Source organism: Diceros bicornis, chromosome 3, assembly GCF_020826845.1.
Source record: "Diceros bicornis minor isolate mBicDic1 chromosome 3, mDicBic1.mat.cur, whole genome shotgun sequence".
Taxonomy (NCBI): domain Eukaryota; kingdom Metazoa; phylum Chordata; class Mammalia; order Perissodactyla; family Rhinocerotidae; genus Diceros; species Diceros bicornis.
The window spans coordinates 81063651-81089401 of record NC_080742.1 but is presented as its reverse complement, the minus strand read 5'-3'; the positions used below and the strand labels follow the sequence as shown (position 1 = coordinate 81089401).

At 37.8% G+C, this 25751-nt stretch overlaps 1 protein-coding gene across 1 annotated transcript in view; it reads left to right on the top strand.

Moving 5' to 3' along the window:
- The window catches only part of CHCHD3 (coiled-coil-helix-coiled-coil-helix domain containing 3), a 267569-nt gene that overhangs the window by 71441 nt on the left and 170377 nt on the right, over positions 1-25751 (top strand). Inside the window, exon 4 of the mRNA XM_058530204.1 lies at positions 23141-23258. Within this exon, the coding sequence (XP_058386187.1) occupies positions 23141-23258 (118 nt within the window). The remainder of the gene's footprint in view (positions 1-23140; positions 23259-25751) is intronic.

Here is a 25751-nt window from a genome sequence, read left to right as displayed (position 1 = left end):
TGCATTTGAAAATTTTCTTCATGACAAAGTATTGTGTTATTTAACAAAAGTTTCTTTTGCTCCCTCCCCCTTCCTGCCCCAGGTCTAGAAACCATTCCTCTTTCACATTGCCTTTTTACTCCTGTTGTCTTATATCTGCTACTTAATTATTCCACTGTGTGCAGTTATTGTCTGTTCTCATTCTCTTTTTGGACGTGCATTATAATTCATGTTCTACCAGGGGATTAGTTAACCTGACCTCTAGGCTGGATACCATTTTAAATCTTGGTTCCATATCCATTTTATCCTTACTTAGAAGCTAGCTTTTCTGAAACTTTCCTTTTGCTTTCATGGCCCGCCTTTGCAATGCAATCAGTCCTCCCTTTCTAGAACTCTGAAGCCACTCTGGTGTTCTCCTTCAGGAGATGGTGTATTAGTTTACTTTACTAGGGTTGCCATAACAAAATGCCACAGACTGGGTGGCTGAAACAACAGAAATTTATTTTCTCACAGTTCTGGAGGCTGGAAGTCCAACTTGGATTGTTGACAGGTTTGGTTTCCGCTGAGGCCTGTTTCATGGGCTTGCTGATGGCTGCCTTCTCTTTGTCTCCTCACATGGCCTTTTTTTTTCTGTGTAAGTGCATCCCTGGTGTCTCTTCCTCTGAAGACACAAGCCATATTAGATTAGGGCCCCACCTTTATGACCGGATTTAACCTGAATTTTCTCTTTAAAGGCTCTATTTCCAAATGTAGTCACATTCTAAGATACTAGGGGTTAGGGCTTCAACATATGAATTTTAGGGGGACATAATTCAGTCCATAACAGATGGATAGACTGATTGATAGATTTATGTAAAAGTTGATGAGTATGGTTTTATTTGTACTATTTTCTCTGCAGGAAATTAATTCTCATATTAAATCTTTAAGGTATCTTTCAGGTCCAAAATTCTAAGTGTTGATTTTCTAATGGAAGTTATTTTCATCAGGACTCTCCAGTGATTATGACCTGAAGTTTAAAAAGACTTAGAGTTAGGATTTGATTTGTAAAGATGATGTCATATGTCCTTATTCATCTGTTTTTTTCTAAGCAGGTATGTTGGTGGTAGTAAAACAGGTGGGCTGAAGATTAGCCCAGCAAAGCTGGCAAATTACTATGGGCAGGATCTTGAGTTGAAGCCTCAAGCCTCTGCAAATGTAAAACGGAATACTTTGTAAATTTGACCTTGACAACTGTAAATTGTGGTACTTTGTCATAGTAAGGAAGGAAGTAAAATTGGTCCTTATAGCCACATGGTACTTTTTCACTGTCATATATGAAGGACAGTGACAAAATTATCATTTCTTCAGTTATCACATTTTTGAGTCATGTGAGGTATTTAACCACCATTTGTGAGATACTTTTGTGTGCTTGAACAGATAAAAATAAAAGCTTGGTGGTCGTATTAGTTATTCTTTTGTTTTTCTTTTTTTGTGAGGAAGATCAGCCCTGAGCTAACATCCGATGCCAATCCTCCTCTTTTTTCTGAGGAAGATTGGCCCTGGGCTAACATCCGTGCCCATCTTCCTCTACTTTATATGGGACACTGCCACAGCATGGCTTGACAAGCGGTGCGTTGGTGCACGCCTGGGATCCGAACCTGCGAATCCCAGGTGGGATTCGGGCTCCGGGCCACCGTAGCGGAGCAGACGCACTTAACCGCAGTGCCACCAGACTGGCCCCTCGTATTTGTTATTCTTAACCTTGCTTTAAAAAATAATGATTTATCTTGTCTTCCCATGGGGCTGACCCAAATCCAGGGAGGTTAATTTACCATTTGAAGCAGATTTTTAAAGCAAGCACGTCTCCAGTTATTTTAAGAGCCTTTGCCAATTCTGTACTCCTTTAGCCCTGTAAACATGGGTCTTAACAGGAAATTTTAAGAACCGGCGATAGTGGGAGGTTCAAGTTCTACTAGTAATTTTCTGCAAATCGTGTTGCATGTTGTCTTTGAAACATTTATCTTACCTGAGAAACTGCTTTCTGAGGTTCATCTTGATTAATTTTAACTTATAGATAGATCCTTAATGCTTTTAGAATTTATTTTTTCAAATATCTGAATCGACCTCATTAGTTAACATCTTTTTTCAACCTATTTGCATACTCCCAGACATATATACATACTGCAACTCCTAGAAATTCAAATACGTGTTTTATTTTTCAATGACTTAGCCATTTCTTTTATCCCTGGAAACTGTAATGAACCCGTATAACACTGTCACTCATTTTCATTTTTATTCTTGCTGAATCTCTATTTAAACGAATGGTGAGTTAATATCATTGCAGCCTTTATTGCTGATATGAGTGTGCTGTATGTGAAGATTTCAGGAGGCGTCATTATTGTGTGACATTAAATGGAAGAGCAGTTTTAATAAGGCTTCTCTAGATATTTGAAAAGAAAGAATTTGTAAATGTGTCCCTATTAAATAGTACTCCCATTCTGAGCTAATTTTACTCAAGCAAGCTAAAAGTGAATTAGAAATTGAAGCAGTGTTGTAGCCTCTAATAATCTTCTTATATGAGTGGTCTTCTTTTTGTAGTGCTTACCTTCAACCAGGTTATCTCTGTATAAGAATGCTCTTGGTGAACTGTTATGTCCTGCAAATAAAATTATTTTAGTAGTAGAAAATCCTAATTATCATGGGTTTCTACCGTTATAGTAATAACAAATCCACCTAAATTACGAGGAAAAAAACCTGGGGCCAAAAGTTACGTCTTTGGGAGTTAGAGATCTGATTTGAATGGTAGCTTTGCCTCTTAGTCATCTGTGATCTTGAGTAGGTGACTTAACCTTCTGTGCCTCACTTTCCTCAGTTATGAAATTAGGTTAATACCTGCCTGATAAGCTTGTTTTTAAATGAAGGTTAGATTAGATAATGTGTGTAGAGAGCCTGGCACACATTGAGCTTTCAATACAAAATGCTTATCCTTACCGAGAGCTCGTTGCTCTCTTTGAACTGAAGAGCCGGAGAGTGTGATGGTTAAGAGAGTGGTCTTAGGGGTCAGACTGCTTGGGGTTGAATTCCAGCTTTACAGGTTACTAGTTATTAGACCACATAGTGAATTACTTAACTTCTTCAGGGGTCAGTTTCCTCATCTGTAAGATGGAGGACAATAACACCACCAACCTCATGGTTATCTTCGGGGTTATTTTGAAGATTAAATGGGACATTCCATGTAAAGTTCGTAGCACAGCACAGTGAATCAGAGTAAATGCTCCATATATGTGATTATCTTATCCATCCATCCATCCATCCATTTCAGAGAATTTATTGTTCTCTAGTTGTATAGAGTGAAAAACCTCTGCCTGCTGTCGTCTACATGTGCCCTTTCTCATTTCCTCTTGTCTTTATTATTTCTAAGGAGTATAAAAATCTCTGTTGGTGAAAATGCAGGAAAAACAAGCTAAGTGAAGCTAGGTGAACTTTTTCTCCTTTGCACAAGCCATTGATTATCTTTCTCCAAGGGTAAGCCCGTCTGTGGTTCCAAAGGGCTAGGTTGGAGAAATGAGTTGGCATTTTTTTTCCTTATCACATTAGTAAGTGATTTATTTTTTAAATATCGATTTGGCTTTCAGTTTGAAAAATATTCCTTTTAGTTAATACAAGTTTTAAAATTGATATTGATGCTAAATGGTTGATTCTTGTGTATTGGTGTGTTCGCCTTTTTATTTTCAAGGGCTGGGAGACCCTCTGTAGAGTCCACGGGTCTCTGCTGCTGGAATATTGCAGTGTTACATGTGAGGGAAAGGGATACGATTGTGTTTGGCTTTTTAAAGACCGTCTGAAAGGAGATCCGGGTGATTAGCAGTGGCCGCCTCTGCTCATGTAGCTAAAGCCCTGAAATGAAGACAGTCAGTGGCATTGCACACAAATAGGTAATTTTAAGAATTCTCATTTATACACCAAGGAGGGTAAATAACATGCAAAGATTGAGGGCATCAAATAGCAGGCTAAATATGGCCTTGCAGAGGGAAATTGAATTATTCTTTGGTGAGGAAGATACCATCAAAAGCAGAACCTTAATAAAGATCTTAGAAATCAACAGTGATATAGTAGTGTTCCGTGAGCTGAGAACTGAGGAGAGAGAAGTTTTAAGGAGCACCTCTTATTGCTTTGAAATTTAGGAAGAAAAATACCTTTGTGCCCAGACATGCCTTTGAGACTTACCATAGCCCTGTGCTGTCCTTCGGCCACAGGTGGTTATTAAGCACTTGAAAAGTGGTTGGTCCGAACTGAGGTCTGCTCTCAGTATAAAATACCAGATTTCAAAGACTCAGTATGAAAGGAATATAAAATATCCCTTTAATAATTTTTTGTATTGATTACATGTGGAAATGATAATATTTTGGATGTATTGGGCTAAATAAAATATCTTGTTAAAATTATTTTGACCTGATTCTTTTTACTTTTTTAATGTGGCTGCTGGAAAATTTAAAATTGCATTTGTAGTTTGTATCATATTTCTGTTAGTCAATGCTGCTCTGACATATTTGGTTTTATTTAAATGTAATACATTTGCATAAAAATGGCAACATCACAAAAGTTAAAAAAGCTAAGCCCAGTATCCCAACTCACCCCTAGAGGTAACCATCATTAACAATTTCTTATGTATTCTTCCTGTCATTTTTCTAAGCATACTGTTCTGCCCCTAAGTATGTTGTAAATTAGAGAATAATCGTAAAAGCTACTGTAATTTAATATAGATTTTTGGATTGGAGTGAATATCTATCTGCTTTTTTCTGTCAGTTATTCACACTTGAGAAAAGTCTAATTACTGAATCTGTGCTCCCTTAAAGAGACACCATCATTACCTGCAGGAGTATCAGGAGTAGTGCTTAGGAGGAATTAATTAATTTTCATTGAATTGGTGGCATCAGTTCTTTTAAATGGTTTAACAGAAAAAATGGACTCTCACTGACTATGGTGGTAATTAAGATCTTATAGTGACCTGCGACTATTACCTATCATTGGCAAACTTTTCAAGTTTTCTACAGTATACATCTTAAAGCAGTTTTGTTTCTTTTTGAAATAATTGTTGGTATAATTGCTGATCTGGAAAAAATGGAATAGAGTGAACTTAATAGCGTTATTTAATTGTCATGATATAAAGGAAGGAATGATACTGTGGTTGATGGTAGAATCACTGATATTTTTTTAAAACATAATGCTTTGTACACTATTCTAAGCACATAATAAATGCTCAATAATTATTTTAATCAATAGTTAAAACATTTTATATCAAATTGATCATTATCACTGCTAATTTGTCTTTTTTTCCAAAATTAAGAAGATACTTTGTAAACTATCAAAATATGACATTAATGGAAGTTTAGATATTAGAAAAAATTTCACCCCCTATATTTGTTTTCATTCTCCTATTATTTTTGTACTTATTTTCCTTCTTTATTATAGAGACTAAATGAGGCAACATAGAAATTGCCATTGCCTGCTCTGGTTATTCTAACCACCACAGTGATAATTAATGTAAGTGAAGTGCTTTGTGCATTGTAGGTGCTCAGTAAATGTTATGCAGATTTTTTTTGTTTTGTTTTCTCACATTGTTTGCTTTTTGTTTGCTTAACAATATAATTTGATTCTACAACATGTGTTTGACGTAGGTTGTTAACTATACCCATCTTCTGATGAGAAAACAGCTCAGAGAGGTTATACTGATAAATTCAGTGTGTGGCAGAGTAGGGTCTTAGATCTGGATGTTCTAACTCTAGGTTATGTTTTAGTGGTTATTGACATGGCTGTTGTGAACTATAAATGCAGATAAATATGGAAATTGGGCCTCATTTTCATCCTTTGATTACTGTTTTATTTTAAAACTACTGAAATATTAACATTCCAGTTAGGAGTGCTTTACAGTCCTTTCTTCACAGCTCTGTGGTTCTGGGAATTACCTAACTGACTGCAATAAATCCTGCTCTTGTTGCTCTTCTTATGCTTATTTTTAAGACATAGGATTGTTTGCAAATGGGGCAAATCCAGTAATATGTGCAGATTACCCATTCATTGGATTGGATTGACACATTGAACCAATTTTGCTGTGTGATACTTTAGGTTAGATACTTCCCTTTATAGAAGATAAGTTTCTATATGGAGATAAGTTGTTATTTGATCTGAACTTGCTACTTTATTACAGTTTCACATATTTTTAAAAAGAGGAATAATCAAATTGACATGTTGATGCAACTGGCAGATTTGATTCTTAAATGTATTTGAATGTAGACTACCCCATGTTATTTTTACACTAACTCTCCTTTATTTTCACCTCTTGGCACAGACATGTGAGCTTTTAGTAATTTAAGAATTCTGATGAGTGACACGATAAATGGTGGGATGTTGTGAGTACTGATAAGCACTAGAAATTCAGTTGGCGGAGCATCAATTTCACACCTGAGACCCCAGCTCAAAGTTTAGGTTAAAGGTTTGCCTGGAGTCTGTAGTCTTTTTTTCAGGTCCCCTGATAAATGCAGTGATTCCAAACCACATTTTTCTTCTGCATCAAATCCAGGCAGCGCTCTGAATCATTAAATATTAAACCTTATATTCAAGAACATTATTCACTCATTAATATTGCATCGCGGCCTAAACTGTATTGTTCAAAACATTTTAGGATGTTATGCAAGTCTGTCAAAATACATTAACAAACTTAGTCATGTTGAACTAAGCAAAAAATGACAAACTGTTTGCACCACAAATGTGTTGTAGTTGAATTTTTGTACAATGTAAGCATTTTGAGTTGGGATATTTGGAAATCTCTGTAAAGATAAAATGGATGGCAGTAGAAACCAGATGGAATGAATATTCATCTTCCACATAACATCTGCTATACATCTTAATGAAATTTATAGTTATCCCTGAAATTTTTCTTCCTTGACAGTATTTATTTATCTTTAAAATTATTTTAACTAGGAGTTGAATATGAGTTAGTACAATTCTAGCTGCTTATAAAACTGCAATATCTGTTTCAGGGACCATTTTTCAAATCTCCGTGACGGCTATCATCTCTGCAAAATTGAAGCTAGATAGGCCTCCTGTGAACTGTGGAGTAACTGGGAAACTTCTGATATTCGGCAGAGTGTACGAGAGTGATCGAGTTCAAGCCTTGGTCTCTGTGACAAAATTTGTTCTGGATTGCTGTGAAGGAATCAGGTTTCTTGCTGCTTTTCACAACCCTGTTAGTTACAGTGGAAGCCATAAAATTCTTGCCATGAAGGAAAATGATAGAAGCATTTTTGTGTCTAAAATTGTTTCTTCTTAAAAAAAGAAAATAAATCGTTTTACTGGTGCAATAAGGAAAATTCAAATAGCAAAAGGTGTGAAAATACACCACTGATGAGGAGATACATTGTTTTTTTTCTACAGTGGCAATAACACAGCTTATGAGCTTTATCTGCACTATGATTATATTGATTATATTATCCGTTAGTGATTATTGACATTTAATGGGTTAGAATTTAATGAAGGAGATGAATAAGAGAGTGTAGGTTGATTTTAAAACACCCTTGATTACTTAGATTTATTTGAACGGAGGATGGATTAATTTTCCTGTGATATGTGAGTTAGAAACTGTGTACGTAGCCAGTGGGCTCATCTTGAACACCTACAGCTGTTATTTCAAACGTGATAGAAATGGGTATTGTGAAGTAAATAAGGAAGGTGGCATAGTGAATTCCTGCTGGCTGAGAGTTAAATTATTCATTTTGTTAGTTGAGCTAACATGGTTCGTGCTGCATGGGATGGGAGTACTATGTCAGTGACTAATATTGCATAATTAAAAAGCTTCAGTTCCTCAGGCCTATCCTACATTTGAAATTTAGAAATAGTTGTTAACATCATGGAAACAGTGTTATTTGAATAAGTAGATGTGGTTTACCTGGTCATTTTGAAGTTTTTATGTTATTAAACCTTTGTGTAACATGTAGGCGGTATGCCCAATATGTTTTTAACTGTAGTTAATCTTCCAGTTCCTTCCCATTGCTTTGCTTACCACGCCGCAGCGTTTTTCTTCTTGAGAGGCTGCCCCCATAGTAAATGGTCCATTTCAAAAACCTGGTGAGCACACTCCCGCCTCACTCCAGTGTTAGATTCCTTTTCCTTCTCACTTAGAATTACATTGTGGGCTGGTGAAGGGGTTTGGGCGGTCACCACCTCTGTAACTACTAAATTTGGGGGGCTGCGTAGGTATTTGTACCTTTACAAAGCAACTTAAACATTAATTTATTACCTTCTCAGTCCTAGTAACTCTGAAGGGAAAAAGACCTAACACAAACCTCTTTTAATTTTCATGTAGCGTTATACACGGTGTTTTGTAGTCGTAATCAATGTGACTGTAATCTTTAGTTTATGCTTCCTCACTTAATGTAATTTAACATGCAGATTTATACCTTTGGAATAGCCCTAAAGCCCTATTTCTCAACCTCAGGAGTCTGTGAATGAAAAAAGAAGGGAAGCACATTCTGGATCATCTCTTAGCCACTTGTTGCCGTGTGATATCAGTACCAATGTTTGCTTTTGCAGTTGCCTGAGGGCCAAGTGAGTGGCAGGCTTGCCCTGCACAGATGGATGGAAGACGGAGGGCTTTGTTGGGGGAGGGAGAACTAGATGTGTGTACATTAATATTTGGACCCGAGCACCGAACATTTTTCTTTGAGGGGCTTTAGCTAAGCATTTGTGTTCACACAATCAAGATCGTACAGTATAGTGACTAACTAGCACATGGTTTTTGGAGTCATAAATCTAGAATACAAATTCCACCACGTATTTTCCTGTGTGATTTTGAGCAATTTATTTAACTTCTCTCAGCTTTGGTTTCTTTAGCTGTGAAAGGTGAATACCCACTGCTCTGCTGGATTTTTGTGAGCGTTAAATGAAATAATGTATGTAAAACACCTGTTAAAATACCTGGCGTAAGGAGGTGCTCCACAAATGGTAGCTATTATAATACTGTTAGTTGAATATTATGCATTTTTTTTATTTAAATGGCATAAGTTGTATGTTAAAATCTTCAATACTAAAAATAACAAATTAACTGGAATAGAGAGCAAGAGGACTACATGGGTCTGAATGCCTTTTGTTAGAGTGAGTAGGAATTGTATTATGGTAGACTCCTCAAGAGCGAGGCCTAGATGTCACGCTCTGTCTCCCTCGGGCTGATGCCTTGTTCCCACGCTATGGTCTACATATTAAATTCACCAAAAGTACTTTTTAATGTGTTTTCATTTCAGGCGACTCCATTTGTTTGTTTTATTTTTGTCGTTGATGTGAATTCTGAATGGTAATTCTTTCTTCTTAAAGTATGTGTATGATTTAACTTTTGAGTCAGAGATGGAAAATATCAAGTAAGGGAATGAACGGGAGTTACCCTAAAATGATAGTAGGTAAAACCATACAGAATTTCACATTTTTTACTTTCGATACATGTTTCTGCCATTTCATTTTATGTTTAAGTTGAAAAATTAAAATAAAATGAAATCCAGTATACTGCTTAGTGGCTTTCAAATCAACGTGTTTTTATTAGAATTTGTTTTTTCTTTAGCATGATTTCATAGGGAATACTAGAAATAAAACATCTGCCAAGGAATGAATTTTTAGCTGATGAATAGTGTCAGAGAGGCATGAAAATTGATTGCTGTTATCTAGGGAGAACGCATTGTGGAGCAGGTGAGGTGGGTGCTGATGTTGTCTGTTGTACTTCCTTTGCAGACCAAGGTGACTTCTAACTGAAAGATGAGCTTGGTTTCATGGATAAGGCCCCTTCAACCCTTGATATTTCTTTTGAGGTTACAGAGGAGTGGAGGTAAAAAATATAGGGCCATGTCTATTCAGAAGTGAGACCGATGGAGGTTCTTTTCTAAAGCCTGTGTCTAACTAGCTAATAATAACGATTGTGGCTGTGCTCAATGATGTAAAATTTGATTCTTAAGAGGCTATTTATCCTTTTGTCGGAGTGAGTTTCAGATAGTTTTTTGAAAGGAAAATTGGTTTTGCAGCATATACTCCTTTGGAGGGGGCTTGTCCCTCTGTTTCACATACAACTTCATTCAGCTCTTCAGCTTTCCAAAGAGGATGTCACTCTTGTCTCAGATAGGCTGACCTTTACAGCAATTGGCTGTGTATTTTGCCAGCATTATAGAATAGGTGCTTGCCATGGAGTTTAATCTTGAACTTACTACTGTGTAATATTAATCAGAGCAGAGCTCTGCAATATAGGCAATCTGTCTATTCCTTGATTCCTTAAGACTTGTCCTTCAGTTATGCCTGATTATTATCAGCGAGCTGCAAAACTGGCCCATGTCCTTCTGTCACTGTGTAAAATTGCTCTTACTTGATTGTGTTTTGCTGTTAACAGTTTTCGCCATATATATGTCTAGAAAGACTTAACAGTGCTTGTAGGACGTGGAGGGGGCTGTGTTATACCTCAAGATTTCTTTTTGCAAAAATGCAGCTTACAGAGAAAAGATGATATGGGGAAATTATTTCTGTAAGAATTAACATACAGTGCCCTAGATTGCCCTATCCAGCACTTTTTATCTCTTAACTCTGCCCTAAGATGCTCTAACTAACCCTTTAATGTTAAAAAAAATTAAAGATATAATAGAAATTTTAAAAGTGGAGAGGATTCTAGGGAGTTGGAGGCTTGAAAGCATCTCCACTCATTTCAGTTGCAGTCTAATTCCCAGCTGCTTTTTCTTAGAAGAGCCACTGATGGATGGGTGTGAGCCAATGAGTTACTTTTGGCATAGCACACGGATCACCAGAGTTGGCCTCAGTCTATCTGAATGTTCCTGAGAGAGCCTTTTGGTTTCCGTGTCCCTGTCAACTGGCCTGGGTGGATAGGAGGTGGGATACGGAAGACTTTCGCCTGGTTCCCTTGACAGGGGGCTGAAAACTTCTCAGCTGGTGGTATCCCACTGGGCCACAGGGGCAGAGACTGCTTGCTTTCTCACCATTGATCGGATATCTCCACTTAATATAGCCCAGCAGCTGGGCCTGAGCCCTGGTGAGTAGGCAGATGACAAGAAGGCACCTACTGGACGCAGCAGCCAGAGAGAAAGACAAATGAGAAGAGCACTCAGAAAAGGTGCTTCTAGCAAGAGCTGTTGGAATATTTCAGGGGTGCCTTTGATGTTTGTAGCACTGGCAGTGATTGCCACTTGATTGTAAGACACATCGATTTTAAGCTGCATCTTGATATCCTAGATATTGAAGGATGAGGAAAGTAACCCCATGCAGGTTATATTTGATGAAATAGACTAAATTCTATACGGAGATAAAGGGAAGGGATGGAGGAATTGTGATAATTAAATGATATAAACCATTTCACTGAGTTGAAGAAAGACTGGAGTCTGCGAATTGAAAGGCCTCACTTTATCCTAGGAGGGACTGATGAGAAAAGATGCATACCTAGTCACAGACTGCTAACGTTTCTGAACTCTGCGGATAAAGAGAAAATCTTACAAGCTTTCTGGCAGAAAGAACCACTAATTTGTAAAGGAAATGGGATCAGTCTGGGTTTAGGCTTTTCTTCTGCCCAACTGGAAGTTAGGAGGTGGAGTGACATCTAGGGATTCCTGAGAAAAAGGACTGAACCCCAGAATTCTGTGTTGAGCTCTCATTTACCTGTCAGGGTGAGAAAGAGACTTGCGGATATGCAAGGATTTAGAGAATTTATTAATGCTAATAGCTAGCAGTCAGAATCCATTAAGAAGACAAAACTCATCAGTTATTTTTACAAAGAGAATTTAATATAAGAATTGTTAATGAGATGTTTAAGAGCTGAAAAGGCAAAAACAAAAATGAGAAAAATAAAAAACAACTCTAAGGCAGTGCTGTTTGAAATATAATGTGTGCCATCTATGTAATTAAAAATTTTCTAGTAGCCACATCAAAAAAAGTAAAAAGAAATCGGTGAAAGTAATTAAGATATTTAGTTTTTCCCAATATATCCCAAATGTTATCATTTTAACATGTAATCACTGAAAATTTTATTAACGAGATGTATTACATTCTTATTTTCATACTAAATATTAAAAATCCAGTATTTTATACTGACAGCACATCTCAGTTTGGACAAGCTGCATTTCGTGGGCTCAGTAGCCACATGTGGCTCATATCAGCTGTATTGGACAGCACAGCTCTAAAGTGTCCTTAGGTAGTACTGGCAGGAGGCAGTAGGAATTGTTAAAACATTGAAGCTTGGAGGAGGAGCTCTGGAGAACTGCAGCTCAGACCTCTGAGGGGGGCACCTGGTGGCTGGTGGTGCTCCTATCTCTGGGTTTGGAGGAGAGACCAGTGGGTCTGGGACTTAGATTTCTGAGGAGCCTGCTGGTGGGTAGGGCTGGTGTCTCTAGAGTGGGGTGCAATGAGGTTGATTTTGCGAGTGTGGGCAAACTGCAATCTGGATTAAACTGCTGCTGGAGTGGGGGGTGTGTGTGTGTGTGTGAAGCAGTGAGGCCTGAGTGATGCTGAAAGGCGTAGACTGGAGAGTTCCTCTTCCGTCCTCCAGCCTTTAAGTCTCCCTCTGGCACCCTCTATTGGCAGAGCCTAACAGGGACCCAGCTGCAAAGCAGATATGTGGTTTAGAGACTCCCAGCTCCCACATCATAAAAGAGAGGATAGAAGAGGGAGGGGTGTGAAGCTGCGAGTCAGCTAATTATCTGACGCAGTAGTCCATAATAGGAAAATGCTTAAAAGAGAATGCTAACCAAGGTACAGATTAACTACAACAGAGATCTCAATATAGAGAACGGTGAAGAGGAGAGGAAGAACTCATGAGGATCAGTCTTTGCATTGTGTACATGAACGATAGCCTGGGAACATCTAATAAAGGTACTAATAAGGATTCTTGAAATCAAAGAGAAATCCTTGAAGAGAAAACCTAAGAATTGTATGAATTTAAAAGCACTGAACTCTTAGTTAAGAATTGGGTTGGGGAGAAAAGTCAAAGTATTAAAATGATTTCATCTTACTGAGTTTGTAGAGGGTACTGGTTGAGAAAATAGTAGGAACGGTGCTTTTAAACAATAGTAGGGAAAAAAGTGTTTGTGAATGTTCAAGAAGGAAATGACCACTAATTGTATAGAAAAATACCATAGGTCTTTGAGAGGAGAAGAGAATGTATTATAACTTGATATAACCAGGAAAACAAGGAAAGGGAAAAAAGAGATAACAGCAAAGTAAAATTAATAGTAAACATAATATAAAATGGAAGAAATAAAATTAAGGGTATCTGTTGATAAACTTTTAATAATTGTGACTGGCCATAATTAGCTGGTTCAAGATCAAGGCTACCAGGTTATGTTAAAACACACACAGACCAAGAGCTATGTATTATTTATATGACATACACTTAAAACAAAGTAATTTGTTTTAACCTTAATAAAGGTTAAAAATTAATGGATTGGCAAAGCTGTACCAAACAAAAAGAAAAACGAGAAAAGGTACAATTGAAGGTTATAAGCACTAAGCAGAATGAAGAAGCACAATTAAGTAATGATAACAAGCACAATTTATAAAGACAACAGTCATTAACCTTTATGCATCAATCAAATTAGCAGCTCAATATATGAATCAAAAATGATTAGAAATTCAAAGACTACTTGATTTAAAAAAAATAGCAAAGGACTTGGTGTAATCGTTCTTTCCTTAAAAATGTTCACTCTGGGCTTGGCAGAGGAATCTGCTAAGCTTTACCATTAAAGCATCTACCATAAAAAGAGATGGAGTGAGTTCAGTGGTGTGTGTCTCTTTGAGCGGCATAATGCGGGTGGAGGGTGAGAGGTTGCAGTTTGGTTCAAGCTTGAAAGTCCTTTAAAATAGAAAAGAAGAAGAGAAGTATTGATTCTTTTCCTCTACAAGTCTTAGAATGGAAAATGGTAATGTCTTCTCTCTCTCTCTCTCTGGCCAAAAGTTCCTCAAGACTTACCAACTTACCAAGGACATAATTTCAAAATATGTGTCCTGGCAAAAATGTGTCCTTTATGAAAAAGAAACATAAGTGCAAAACACTGTAAAAGGCTTGATGTATGTTTTGTACACGTAAGGGTACGAAGATGCTATCATTTCTTTATAGCTCAGAGTCCTCTTTATGAGAGCCCACCCGTGCTTCTCAGGTCGCTGAATCAGGAATATTGTCCTAGTTCCCTGTCTTCAAGAGGAAGCCATCTCACACTGTCCCTGGCTCAAACTGCCCAGTGCTTGCCGGAGGAGTTGATAAGCTTGCCCACCTGGGCCAATGAAAGGGCTTTGCCCCAGAGATACCTGCATTTGACCTCTAGTTCCTTTTTCCTCCAACTGACTGTGTGGTTGTCCTCCTCCAGCATCTTAGTAAATAAACAGCTGCAGCACCCATCCAATGAATGTTAGCAAGGGGAGGGGTGTAAATACTTTCTAAACAAGACTTTAATAGTAACAGGTCATGCATGGGCATTTCCTTTCACTACTTCTATAAAACAGTTTATTTTCAAGCCCTGCTCATATGGCACAGGTGTGTCTATACTTAATGCTGTGTGTCTCTACCTCCCCACTCCCACCATTGTTCAGTTGTATTTTGATTATTATGACAATTGATATACTTTACAATAAAAAGTTGGTTATTTTGGTTCAAGATGCCTCTAAATAGTCAGTGCAAGCCAGATAAAGAAGCGGCCATGGGTCCTTCTAGTAGAGGGAAGGCAAGCGTGCTTCTGGGTGTTGTGTAGCTTCCTCCTGGGGAGTTTAATTGTGAATTCCTAGGAGGGTGGTGCATGGGCCAGGGTTATGGTGACAAAGATCAGAGTTCTTTTCAAATGTAAATGTATTTTTCAGTACAGTAAGAGAATGTATTTGATAAGAAAATGGTTCCAGAAAATCCAGGACAGGTAGAACTTGTTCCCAAGTGAAAACTGAAATAGAGACTCTAGGTACAGAGTAACAGGCAGCATGTAAATGGGAGGCGATCGTCTAGAAAAGGGGGAGGTGAAAAACATTTAGGATTATGGCTATGGGTAATCCCTAGTAATAGTTGTAGGCTTCCAGTCATGGGCTGAGTGTTTTTCCTCCAGCGTCATTTTGAAGCTTGAAAATGCTTCATTTTCAAATGAAAATGTCCAGGTGGTGACTAAATTTTAGTGTGAATTAAAACAAAATCACTTTTTTAAATGTTCTTATGGAAAGAAAGGAAGCCTTGATTGTTAAATTCTGAATGACATTTTAAATGATATTTACATAGCAGCATGAAAGACCAAATTGAGTGTCCTCTTGGTTATATTCAGAACCAGGTCATACTGCTGGTTAAATAATACTGATTTACTATATGGTTGCTAGATTGCAGTCACTCAACTTTCCAAGACAGTGCTATTTATTGCTAAATTACCATTATGTAAAGGTACCTATGTTCCATAATATTAAACTATGCTCATACTCTGTATTCACTCTTTTTCAAAAATATTTATTGAATGCCTGCCAAGAGCCAAGCACTGTTTAGTGTCTGGGTTACGGTAGTCCATAAGGCAAAGTTCTTGCCCCCACGGCTCACAGTCTAAATATTCGTGTGTGTGTGTGTGTGTGTGTGTGTGTGTGTGTATCTTCTGTAAGAATGCAGGCTCCGAAGTCAGGCTGCCTGGCTGCGCATCTCACTGGCTTTGTGACCTTGGGCAAATGGCTTATAACTTCCTTAAGCCTTGGTTTTACACAGCTTCTCTGTGTTTCAGCTTCCTCATCTGAAATGCAGTAATCGATTCGATAGGGCTGTTATGAGGATCAAATGAGTTACACCTACCTGTCAGGTGCTTAGAACTGTACCTGGTACAAAGTAAGCATTAGTAAATGCTAACTGTTTATCTGTTACACATACAGCCATTACATATCGATACAAATAGATGTTATGTATACATGTAGATATTATATGTGCATATAACTTGGCTATATTAATGTACATTCATCTTCATGTATTTATTTTGGAATCTCAATGCACATACATTCCTTCCAGTGTTTGATATAATTTGAGGTGAGATTCAGCTTGCTGTGTAGTTTTATTTTTGTAAAGTCTTACTAATAGAAAGCTGTATACTTCTTCTGTCATTATTTTTAATAGTCTAATAATTAGTTCATTGAATTACTCAGCTCAGCTTTTCTGTTTAAAAAATGAATAGTAAACAGTATTTTGAGTGCTAGTTCAGCATATTCTGACAAAGTATGATGCATTAAAATAAAATTTATCATTAGCATTAAAAATGACCTTTGAGGTTGTAGTCGCTCATTTTTCTCTTCCAGCGTTTGAAACAGTCTGTCTGAGTCAAGTATGTTGCAGTGCTTTGCAGGTATTGTCTGTGTATAATGGTCATGGTTCAACTTTAAATAAATCATTTCATCAAATCACTTTATCTCTAACAATCTCAGTTTCCCATTTATTCTCACCCATTACCTGAGGTTCTTATCAGCTTTCCCTCAGTAATATAAGGGCCTTGTATAGTAAATTATAAAGTAATTTTCTGAGCTAGAATTGTATAGAATTACGTATGTGTCAGCCTGCATGAAGATAAATTTGAGTATTTGTGAATGCCCAAATGAGCAGTATACAGGTTCAGAGACACATTTAGGGTCATTGGAAGCCAAACCACTTTGGGAAAGGGCTGGTAATAATTTTGACTCCAGCAAACTCTGAGTTGATATAGTGAAAACAAATAAAAAATGAGCTTCTTTTAAAATAATTATGAATAATACAGGGTTTAAAAACTGTCCTTTTATGACCACAAAGCTGAGTAATGTAACGGAAACTGGTTCCTGTTAGGGGGCTTACTCTTTGCAGGGTTTAGGAGGCATGAAATCAGACCAGGTCATTTCAAGTCTCTTTTCGTGTCTCCTCTGTGCTTTTCCACAGCTCGGTTTTTCTTATATAGAAAAAGGGAGATAGTAATGCCTCCTTCATGGAGACTAACAGAGTTCAATATATAAAAAATGCCTAGCTAAAGTGGTCTTTAAAATGCCCTTCCCATTTTCTTACAACCTTTAAGGTTCTTTGGAATAAAATAATATTGGCTGGTTTTTATACAGAAACTGAAATATATAGAGTTAGATTTTATGTATCAGATATCTATGAGAGCTGAATGTGTACGAGTAGTTTATTATTATTATTTTTCCATTTAAAAGGACGTGTTGTAATGATATTCATTACAGGAGATTTGACTGGTTTTTAGAAATTCATTTTGCTGGTGTATCTTAAATCTCTCACCTGACTGAGAATATACGGAGAAAAAGAGCTAAGTTGCTAGGGCTTGAGGTATAAGGGCAGAGCTGACTGGTATTTGTTTCATTAAGCTTAGGCAAGCTATCCAATTACTTAATGCAAATAAGAAAAGTTTACACTAAACTCCTACTTCTTTGCTTAAAACTCTAGAGAATTTAAATGAGGAGAGATACGTATTTAAAAGAAGGAAATTTAAATGAAACTTAAATCAGGGGCTTAATGTAGAATAATATTAGACCAAGAGATCTGAAATAATAAATGGGAAATGCCAGTAAATAAAAAAGGGGAATGTATTCTCCAAGATACTTGGTATGTTCAGTTTCATTGTGAGATAATTCTTAAATCTTTGGAAACCTAAGTTAATAATGAAAGACTTATTTTATCTCAGGCCTTCTTTTCACCTAACAGGGACCTTTAAAGTAAAGTGCTGCCTTCCACTGGCAGTGAGCTTCTCTCCTCTTTCTTTTGTGGAGTGTTTACAAAACAACCTGGCTTTTTATGTACAGCTCCACCATTGGGCCAGTAGCATTCAGGGAAGCACAGAAGGCAGCAGGGTCATCTTGATCTGCTCAAAATAAAAGAACAATTGGTTGATCACACAGACATCTACCTTTCACAGATGGCTGTGGAATAGAGTAGCTTGCTGGAATATAAAAACAAGGCACCAGGGGGCCAGGCCAGTGACATAGTGATTACGTTCGCACGTTCTGCTTTGGCGGCCCACGATTCGTGGGTTTGGATCCTGGGTGCAGACCTTTACACAGCTAATCAAGCCATGGTAGCTTCCCGTATACAAAAAATAGAGGAAGATTGACACAGATGTCAGTTCAGGGACAATCTTCCTCACACACACACACAAAAAAAATTAAAAGATGCACCAGAGAGGAAGCTCTGAAAAGAAATGGGAGCTTCTGAGAATATAAGCAAGTTTTCTTTGCAGGTAGTTGTAGTTTGTTAACTGATTTAAATGAATCAGTGAAAGAGGAAGTTTGTTAGAAGAAAATGTTGCTGTAAATGAATTTTGTGCAGGGGAGACTTGGGGAAATGTGTTGTAATACAATTTAGAAATCTCTGATCTGTTACTTTTACTTATAAAGGCACTGGGCAAAATGAAACGTCTGTTAGTTACAGCATTTATCTGAAACTCTGCCTTCCCAAATAATTTGAAAGAAAGTAAAACTTTCTTCTAAAATTATCTAAATTTTTTTCTGCAGTTGCAAAGATGATTTTAAGCTTCAGGCACCCTTCCAAGGCCTTGCACTAAATTTTATTAATATTGATTTTTTTGTGTGTATGTGTGTGTGCGCACATGTGTTTTACGAGAGCTCCCTCAGTGACCCTACATCTGCCAGCCTTTGTATCTGAAACAGCAGTCACAGAGCTCTACCTAAAGAAAATCTTTTCTCAGTGTCTTTGGGTCTGTCTGATGTTTCCACTGTGACACGTTCTCTTTCCCCATGTTGCTCAGTTAATATCCTGTAGATTTCAATTCAAATATCAGCTCCCACCCATATAGCTTTAGAGTAACTTCACTTATAATGCGTTTATCAGAGTTTAAGCTTCATGGGGGCAGGACTGTGTCTCTTTTGCTCGCCATTTTATCCTGAGTAATCAGAACTTGGGAATCCCATTTACTCTTATCTAGTATAGAGTTTTTTTTTTTTTTTTTTTTTTTGTGAGGCGATCAGCCCTGAGCTAACATCCGCCAATCCTCCTCTTTTTTTTTTTTGCTGAGGAAGACGGCCCTGGGCTAACATCGGTGCCCATCTTCCTCCACTCCATATGGGACGCCGCCACAGCATGGCTTACCAAGCAGTGCGTCGGTGCGTGCCCGGGATCCGAACCAGCGAACCCCGGGCCGCCGCAGCGGAGCGCGCGCACTTAACCGCTTGCGCCACCGGGCCGGCCCCTAGTATAGAGTTTTTAATCAAGTAGTAGGAAACTCTAAGGATGAGACTAGAAATCTAAGTGCCCACCGAGTGAAAATTATAAAATTTGGAGATAACACTCCTTTGTTTCACTTATCCGCTGCTACCACTGTTCTCAAGAGTTTTTATGGAATGGGAAATAGTATGTTTGTAAAATTTTTAACTGCAAGGAACCTTAAGGTTATATAGTTGAACTTTCATGTTTTAAAGCTGAGGAAACTGAGGTTTATTAGATTGTACAATTAAGTGCTAATAGAGAATGAGAATTTGTTCTGGGTCCTATTGCCAAATTTCCTGAAGATACAAAACTCTGTTTCATAAACAGAAACTGCACAGAACTTTTCTTTCCATTTTATTTTCAGACATTCCTTTAGAATAAACTATTTGAGAAGGGTAAATGTTTATAAGGATAAATGAAAGTAAATGTAAGAATTTATTAAGAAAGGAAAATAATTTTCTTTTTAGTCAGTTTGCACCACTCCCAATCTCTCTGCAGCCAAGAGTTGTGCACAGTTAGGTGTTAATATCCGGAGGCTCTGAAATCTTGTGGAATATAGAACACCCTTCTGTTTTAGGTGATTTAGTGTAGTCTGGGATTATATCATACTCGTGACACTTATGAAATGGTGGCTCAGCCCTTGTAGGGTTCAGTTTGTCTCTCTAGTTGTTTCTAAAATCCCTCAGTCTTCTGTTTTCTGCAACTTGTGTTCCATTTCTTTTTGTCTGTGGTTGGAAATATGCCGTTCATTCATGCATGCATGCATTCTGCAGTATTTGGTGAGCACTAACTGGGTGGCAGGCCCTCTTAAGAGCATTGGAGATGTGGCACTGAACAAAAGCAGATCCCGTCCTTGCCGTTGTGGAGCTTACAGGCAAGTGGGAAAGCAATAGGAGAACGCTTGAAAGGAAGGGCTACTGGAGTCAGCATAGTCAATTTTTGATTTTAGAAGTCCTTGAAGATAAAAATAAAGCAGATCTTTTTATTTTTTTTGTTCTTTTCTTTTTGAGGAGGATTGGCCCTGCGCTCATATCTGTTGTCAGTCTTCCTCTTTTTCTTTTTTCTCTCCAAAGCCCCAGTACGTAGTTGTGTATCATAGTTGTAGAGTTGTAGCTCTTCTATGTGGGACGCTGCCTCAGCAGGGCTTGATTGAGTAGGTCCGCACCCAGGATCTGAACCAGCGAACCCCGGGCCACCAAAGTGGAACGCGCGAACTTAACCGCTATGCCGCTGGGCTGGCCCGAAAACAGAACTTCTTACTGATGAAAAACTGGAAAAAAGGCAGAGACAACAAACCTATTTGTGGTCACAGTGTATTTAGTGAATTTGGAGATTTTCTTCTTCTTTTAAGAAAATCACTGACGCCATAGTGAGCACTATTATTACTGATACTTACCTAACGTGTTGAGTGCTTATTATGTTACGGGTATTGTGCTAAGTGGTTTGTGTATGAGAACCCTGTAAGGTGGGTATTACACCAATCCACTCTACTCATGAGAACAACAGGACCCCAGAGGTTAACTGGGGTACTTACTCAGCTAGTAAGTGGTGGAGCCTTGATTTGGACCCAGGAGTCCAACTCCAGAATTTGTGCATCTGTTCCAAGTACTGCAAGCTGAATAACCTTTATTTCTATCATAACATTGAAGGCTTTTGTGCTCATATTTTTGCTTCTTTTTCATTAACTTGCCAAAACCTTATGATATTTCTTAAAGTGAAGCCACTTTTAACTCCATTTGTAATTAAAATTTATACCATACGCAAGTAAACTCAAAAAAACTGTGGTTATTGTTAAGATAAACAGTACTCTAAAGTTTGATACACTAAATGTGGTAGATATGAGAAAATCTAGTTGTATAGAATTCATTTTATGTTCATGAACTAATAATGTAATTTTTATAATAATTGTATAGGTGTATGTAAAGTGCCTGGCACAGTGCTTGGCGTATAGTAGGTGATCCATAAATGATAATAATTTTTATTATTTTATTTTCGTTTCCACCTCACTTGTAAAATAGGTAATATGTGTTACTTGCAGTTGATATGCTGGTAAAAATGCTTTCACTGCACAGGCCTGTAATCTGCTACAGTTACCTCAGCAGTTATCAGCACAGTATCCTTTGTGTGGACCACTTCATTTTTTACGTTACTGTCATTTTACATACCTCCAGGATTTATTTGGGTAACAGTATATTTTGGCAAATGAGGGCTGTGGCTCTCAGACTTTTAGTGTGCATCAGAATCATCTGGAGGGCTTATTAAAAGGCAGTTTGCTGGGCACTCCTCCAGAGTTTCTCTGATCCAGTAGGTGTGGGGTGGTGTCTGAAAATGCATTTCTATCAAGTTCCCAGGGCTGCTGCTGCTGCTGCTGGTTTGTGGACCATACTTGTAGAACTGCTGCTCTAGGGAAGAGACATGACTGCTAATTATTGCTGTTCTCTTACAATTATACATGTGTTGATATTGATGTTGCTGAATTTATTGTGAAATAATATAGAGAAATTTGGTTTGTATAAGCATAATTGTGCTTATTGCTTAAGGAAAAATTTCCTAGAGGTTACTTTTGCATTAGAGAATTTCAAAGTGCAGGTTTTAATTTGTTTTTATTATTCATCTTTATTCAAGACACAAAAACACACAGGTTTAATTTTTAGGGGGAAACCATTATAACTTCGGGATATATTTTACAAGGTGATTTTATCTGTTATAATTAATTTCTGAGAATTACAGAGTATGGGGATGATGTAGCAATTTAAAAATAGTAACAAAATTTTTATTTTCTTTAGTTCTTTTCAAGAATCTTTTTAAAAGTAAAATTCGATAGATTGTTACTGAGTTCATTTTGGTGCTCATCATTCCCACTTACAAAGTGGATTTCACTCAGAATTTCACTTATACCAACATAACAATTTAACCTCTTCTTTTTAAAGCATTGCCTATACCTTTGGGGATATGATGGTATAGAGGGGTTATTCTCTCAAAGAAGAAAAGGCAATCAGAAAATCTTTGTCCCTGAGATTAGACCGAAAGGTACTTTGGTTCAGTGATTACTGAATACCTTTATGTGCCAGGCACTATGGTAAAAATCAGTGCCAAAGTAATTTATCTTTTCCAAGCACAATGAGAGGTTTTAGTGGATTGTAACTTAATATGCTCTAATTGTGTGATGAGGTTATTGATAGACCTAATGCAATTGGATGCTTCGTTAATAGAATAAGTATTGTGTGCAGATCTTGGGAGGTGAAGTTCTGCTGTCTCATTTTGCTAGACCATGTCTGCAGTGTTACCTTTAGTTTGGAGCTAAGGGACAAGTTGAAGTTATTCCAGAAATGAGGAGCCCTGCTTTTGAAAAGTCTGACCATTTTTGCATATGAGGATTGTTGGAAAATGGGAGCAGTTCACTAGGAGGAAAGACATCTTAATTGTGACTTCAGTTCCCTGCTGTAATGTCAGATCCACAAGGACAGGGACGTGTCCTTCTTGTTCAGCACTGTGTCATCAGTGCCTCGCACACTGCCTGGTGTGTATTCAATAACAGTTGAGTTGAGTCAATTCCGAGGGGATGACAATGATTACCTTCAAATATTTGTCTCGTAGATGGCTTGTTAATTAGATTTATTACTTATATCTCCAGAGGGCAGTTGGAGGCACCAAGGATGGAATTTTTAGGTGGGCAGATTTCAATTTTACATAAGATGTAAAACTAGTTTAGCCGTCAAACTGATAAGCTTCTCTATGTATTTGAATTCTGTTATTTTAAATGCTTGGGTAGAGGCTGCATGGGGATTTACTAGAAAATATATCTGCTTTTGATAAATTTTAGACCAAGATGATTTCAGCTATTAACACTGTGGCTGTGGCTATCTGTTTCTATCTTTTTATTTAAGTATTTCATTAAAAAGAAATCATGGCAACTAGTGAAATCTTTTTTTCTAAGTTAGACCTTTCTTGTCTTTTCAGACTAAAGCAAAGCAACGAACTGGATCAAGAGAGGGCTTTTGCCAACGAGCAGTTAACCAGAGCTATTCTCCGAGAGAGGATATCAAGTGAGGAGGAACGCGCGAAGGCCAAGCATCTGGTGAGTAGTAAAGATGTAGTGGAAATGTCTTGTCTACCAGGAAATCTCCGATGTTGGGGGGAAGCTAAGTGCTCCTTGCCAACTCTTGAGTGTTGATAAAATTCATGTTCTCTTTGCGTAGACTTTCTTGATTTTTGCCTTTTACCAGTGGTTGACAGTTTGCTAAGATTAACCACCAGGGACTTTAAGGCAGATAACTTGAGAATTATTAAGTAAAGATCAACACGAGACACAGGCGCAGGCATCTCGCCTGAAGGGGTGTCGTTTCTTTGCTTTCCCCTCTACTCGCCTTTGATTTCATTGTATTTGAAACCTCTGGGGTGAGCAGCCTCGCCTGTTTCTCTCCTTACTGGCAAGCACCAGATGTTAGTTTGGGAAGTCTCCAGCAAAGGTGAGTAAGGTTTGATCAATCACTTTCTGGGCTTTAGAAAGGGGAAAACATAGAGCAAGGACTTGGGGACACCATCTTTTTTAAGAAAAGTATATTTTTTAAAGAAAATATTTGAAAAAAATTTTAAAGATTGCATGAACATGTTTAAAAATGCTTATTAATAGAAAGAAGAAAATTTAAAAGGCACCCATAAATCTGTCATTCTCACTTAACCACGGTTTACAGTGGGGTGTGTTTCCCTGTAGACAGTTTTTATTCCTAGGTCTATTACATATTTAAGAATTTGGATAATGCTGTATATAGTGTTTAGCATCATAAACATTTTCTTATATCATCAGATGTTCCTCTGAAATGTAGTTTTTTTGTTTTTGGTGAGGAAGATTGGCCCTGAGCTAACATCTGTGCCAGTCTTCCTCTATTTTGTATGTGAGTTGCCACCACAGCATGGCTTGATGAGTGGTATGTAGGTCCGTAGGTCCATGCCTGGGATCCGAACCTATGAACCCAGACTGCTGAAGCAGAGCATGTGAACTTAACCACTATGCCACCGGGCTAGCCCCTGAAATGTAGTTTTTAAAGGCTGAATAATCTGTTTTCTGTGTGCAACATAATTTATTAAGCGATTTCTCATGGTTAGATAAAAGTGGAGCTGCTCTGGATGAAGCCTGGGGTCCTGACTACTCACTCCCACTTTAGCCTTCCAAAAAACCCACGTGTAACTTCTCGGATCCTTTAGTGCTCATTGGAGTATAGTTGGGAACTCATTGGAGAGGTAAAATGTGACTATATAGTGGAGAACTTGGAATGCAAAACTAAGAAGGATGTCTCTAGTTCAGCAGGCAATTGGGAATCATTAAAAATTTATAAGAAAATGGTCAGTTTCTGCTCTCCTATTCTTTCTCTTGGTCATTTCTTTGAGAGGCTAACCAGATACCAATCGAGAAAAAGGAAGCCAATGTGTATTGAATCTATTTCTTTAGTGACTAATCCAGTGACCAGGCTGAATGGGTAGATAGTGAAGCCAGAACAGAGTTGATGGACCAAGAAAGAAATGTCAAGGAACTGGCTGGTGCCATCATGAGGACACACACATTGAATGGAACTCAGGCCTAGAGATGTGGCAGGAAAGCCATTTGTTGTGAAAAGGGCATAAGTTCAGGATTAAAGACATTAGGTGTTGAGTAATTGATGACATCTTATGTACTCCTGGTCTTGAAAGGTTTTTGAGGAAGTTGAAAGTACATCAAGCCAGTGTGTTGAAGAATCATTTCCACTTCCAACTGAAGGTCAAGGATGGAGTGGAGAGAGTTAATAGTGCTTATGTTTGAGGAAGGTAGGGGAGCAAGCAAGTTTTTAGTGGGCAGAAGAACCCTTGGTTGGCGTTTTTCTTCATGCCCCAGCTTTGCCTGTTATCCTTGAAGCACTCTTCTCTACCTCTCTGTGCCTAAATTTGGACATAATGTCCTGTTCTCTTAGTTCAGGGAGACAGGCAAGATTGGGATTTTTCAAAAAACTCATCAAACACACATGCTTATGACAAGGCATAAAAAGGAGTGTTTTCACAAAAAATGGGAAAGTATAAAAAAATTTCTTAATTAACAGTAACTAAAATATTATGTAATGTAGTTTGATTGGAACAGGATATCTTCAGCCCATTTTTTCTTTGTACCTTATAAATCTTATCTGTTTCCTGTCAATATTTTTTTGTTTAGCAGGTTAAGCATAAGAAACTGGCATTGTACATTTTGCTTTGTAGGTCTCTTCTTTACTGATTCTGGGGTTGTAGGGTATAGATGGCGGATTACCGTACTCACAACTCCTGAATTTCAGCATCCATCATAATATTGGCCAAATAGAGCCACCAAAGCCCTTAGGGAATAAAAGTAGAATTTATACAATAGGATGATAGCTGATTCAGAGGATCCTGTCCTGGCTTGAGTGTTCTCAGACATTTGAGTGCTAGTTCATGGCCACAGCAACATGGCTGCCTACAGCAATTTAGGTACCTGGTGACTCCTAACTTACTTACCAAATTATCCCTTTTATTGTTGTTATTCACTATTATAGGAGACATTCATATTTGCTGTGTAAAGATCAGAAAA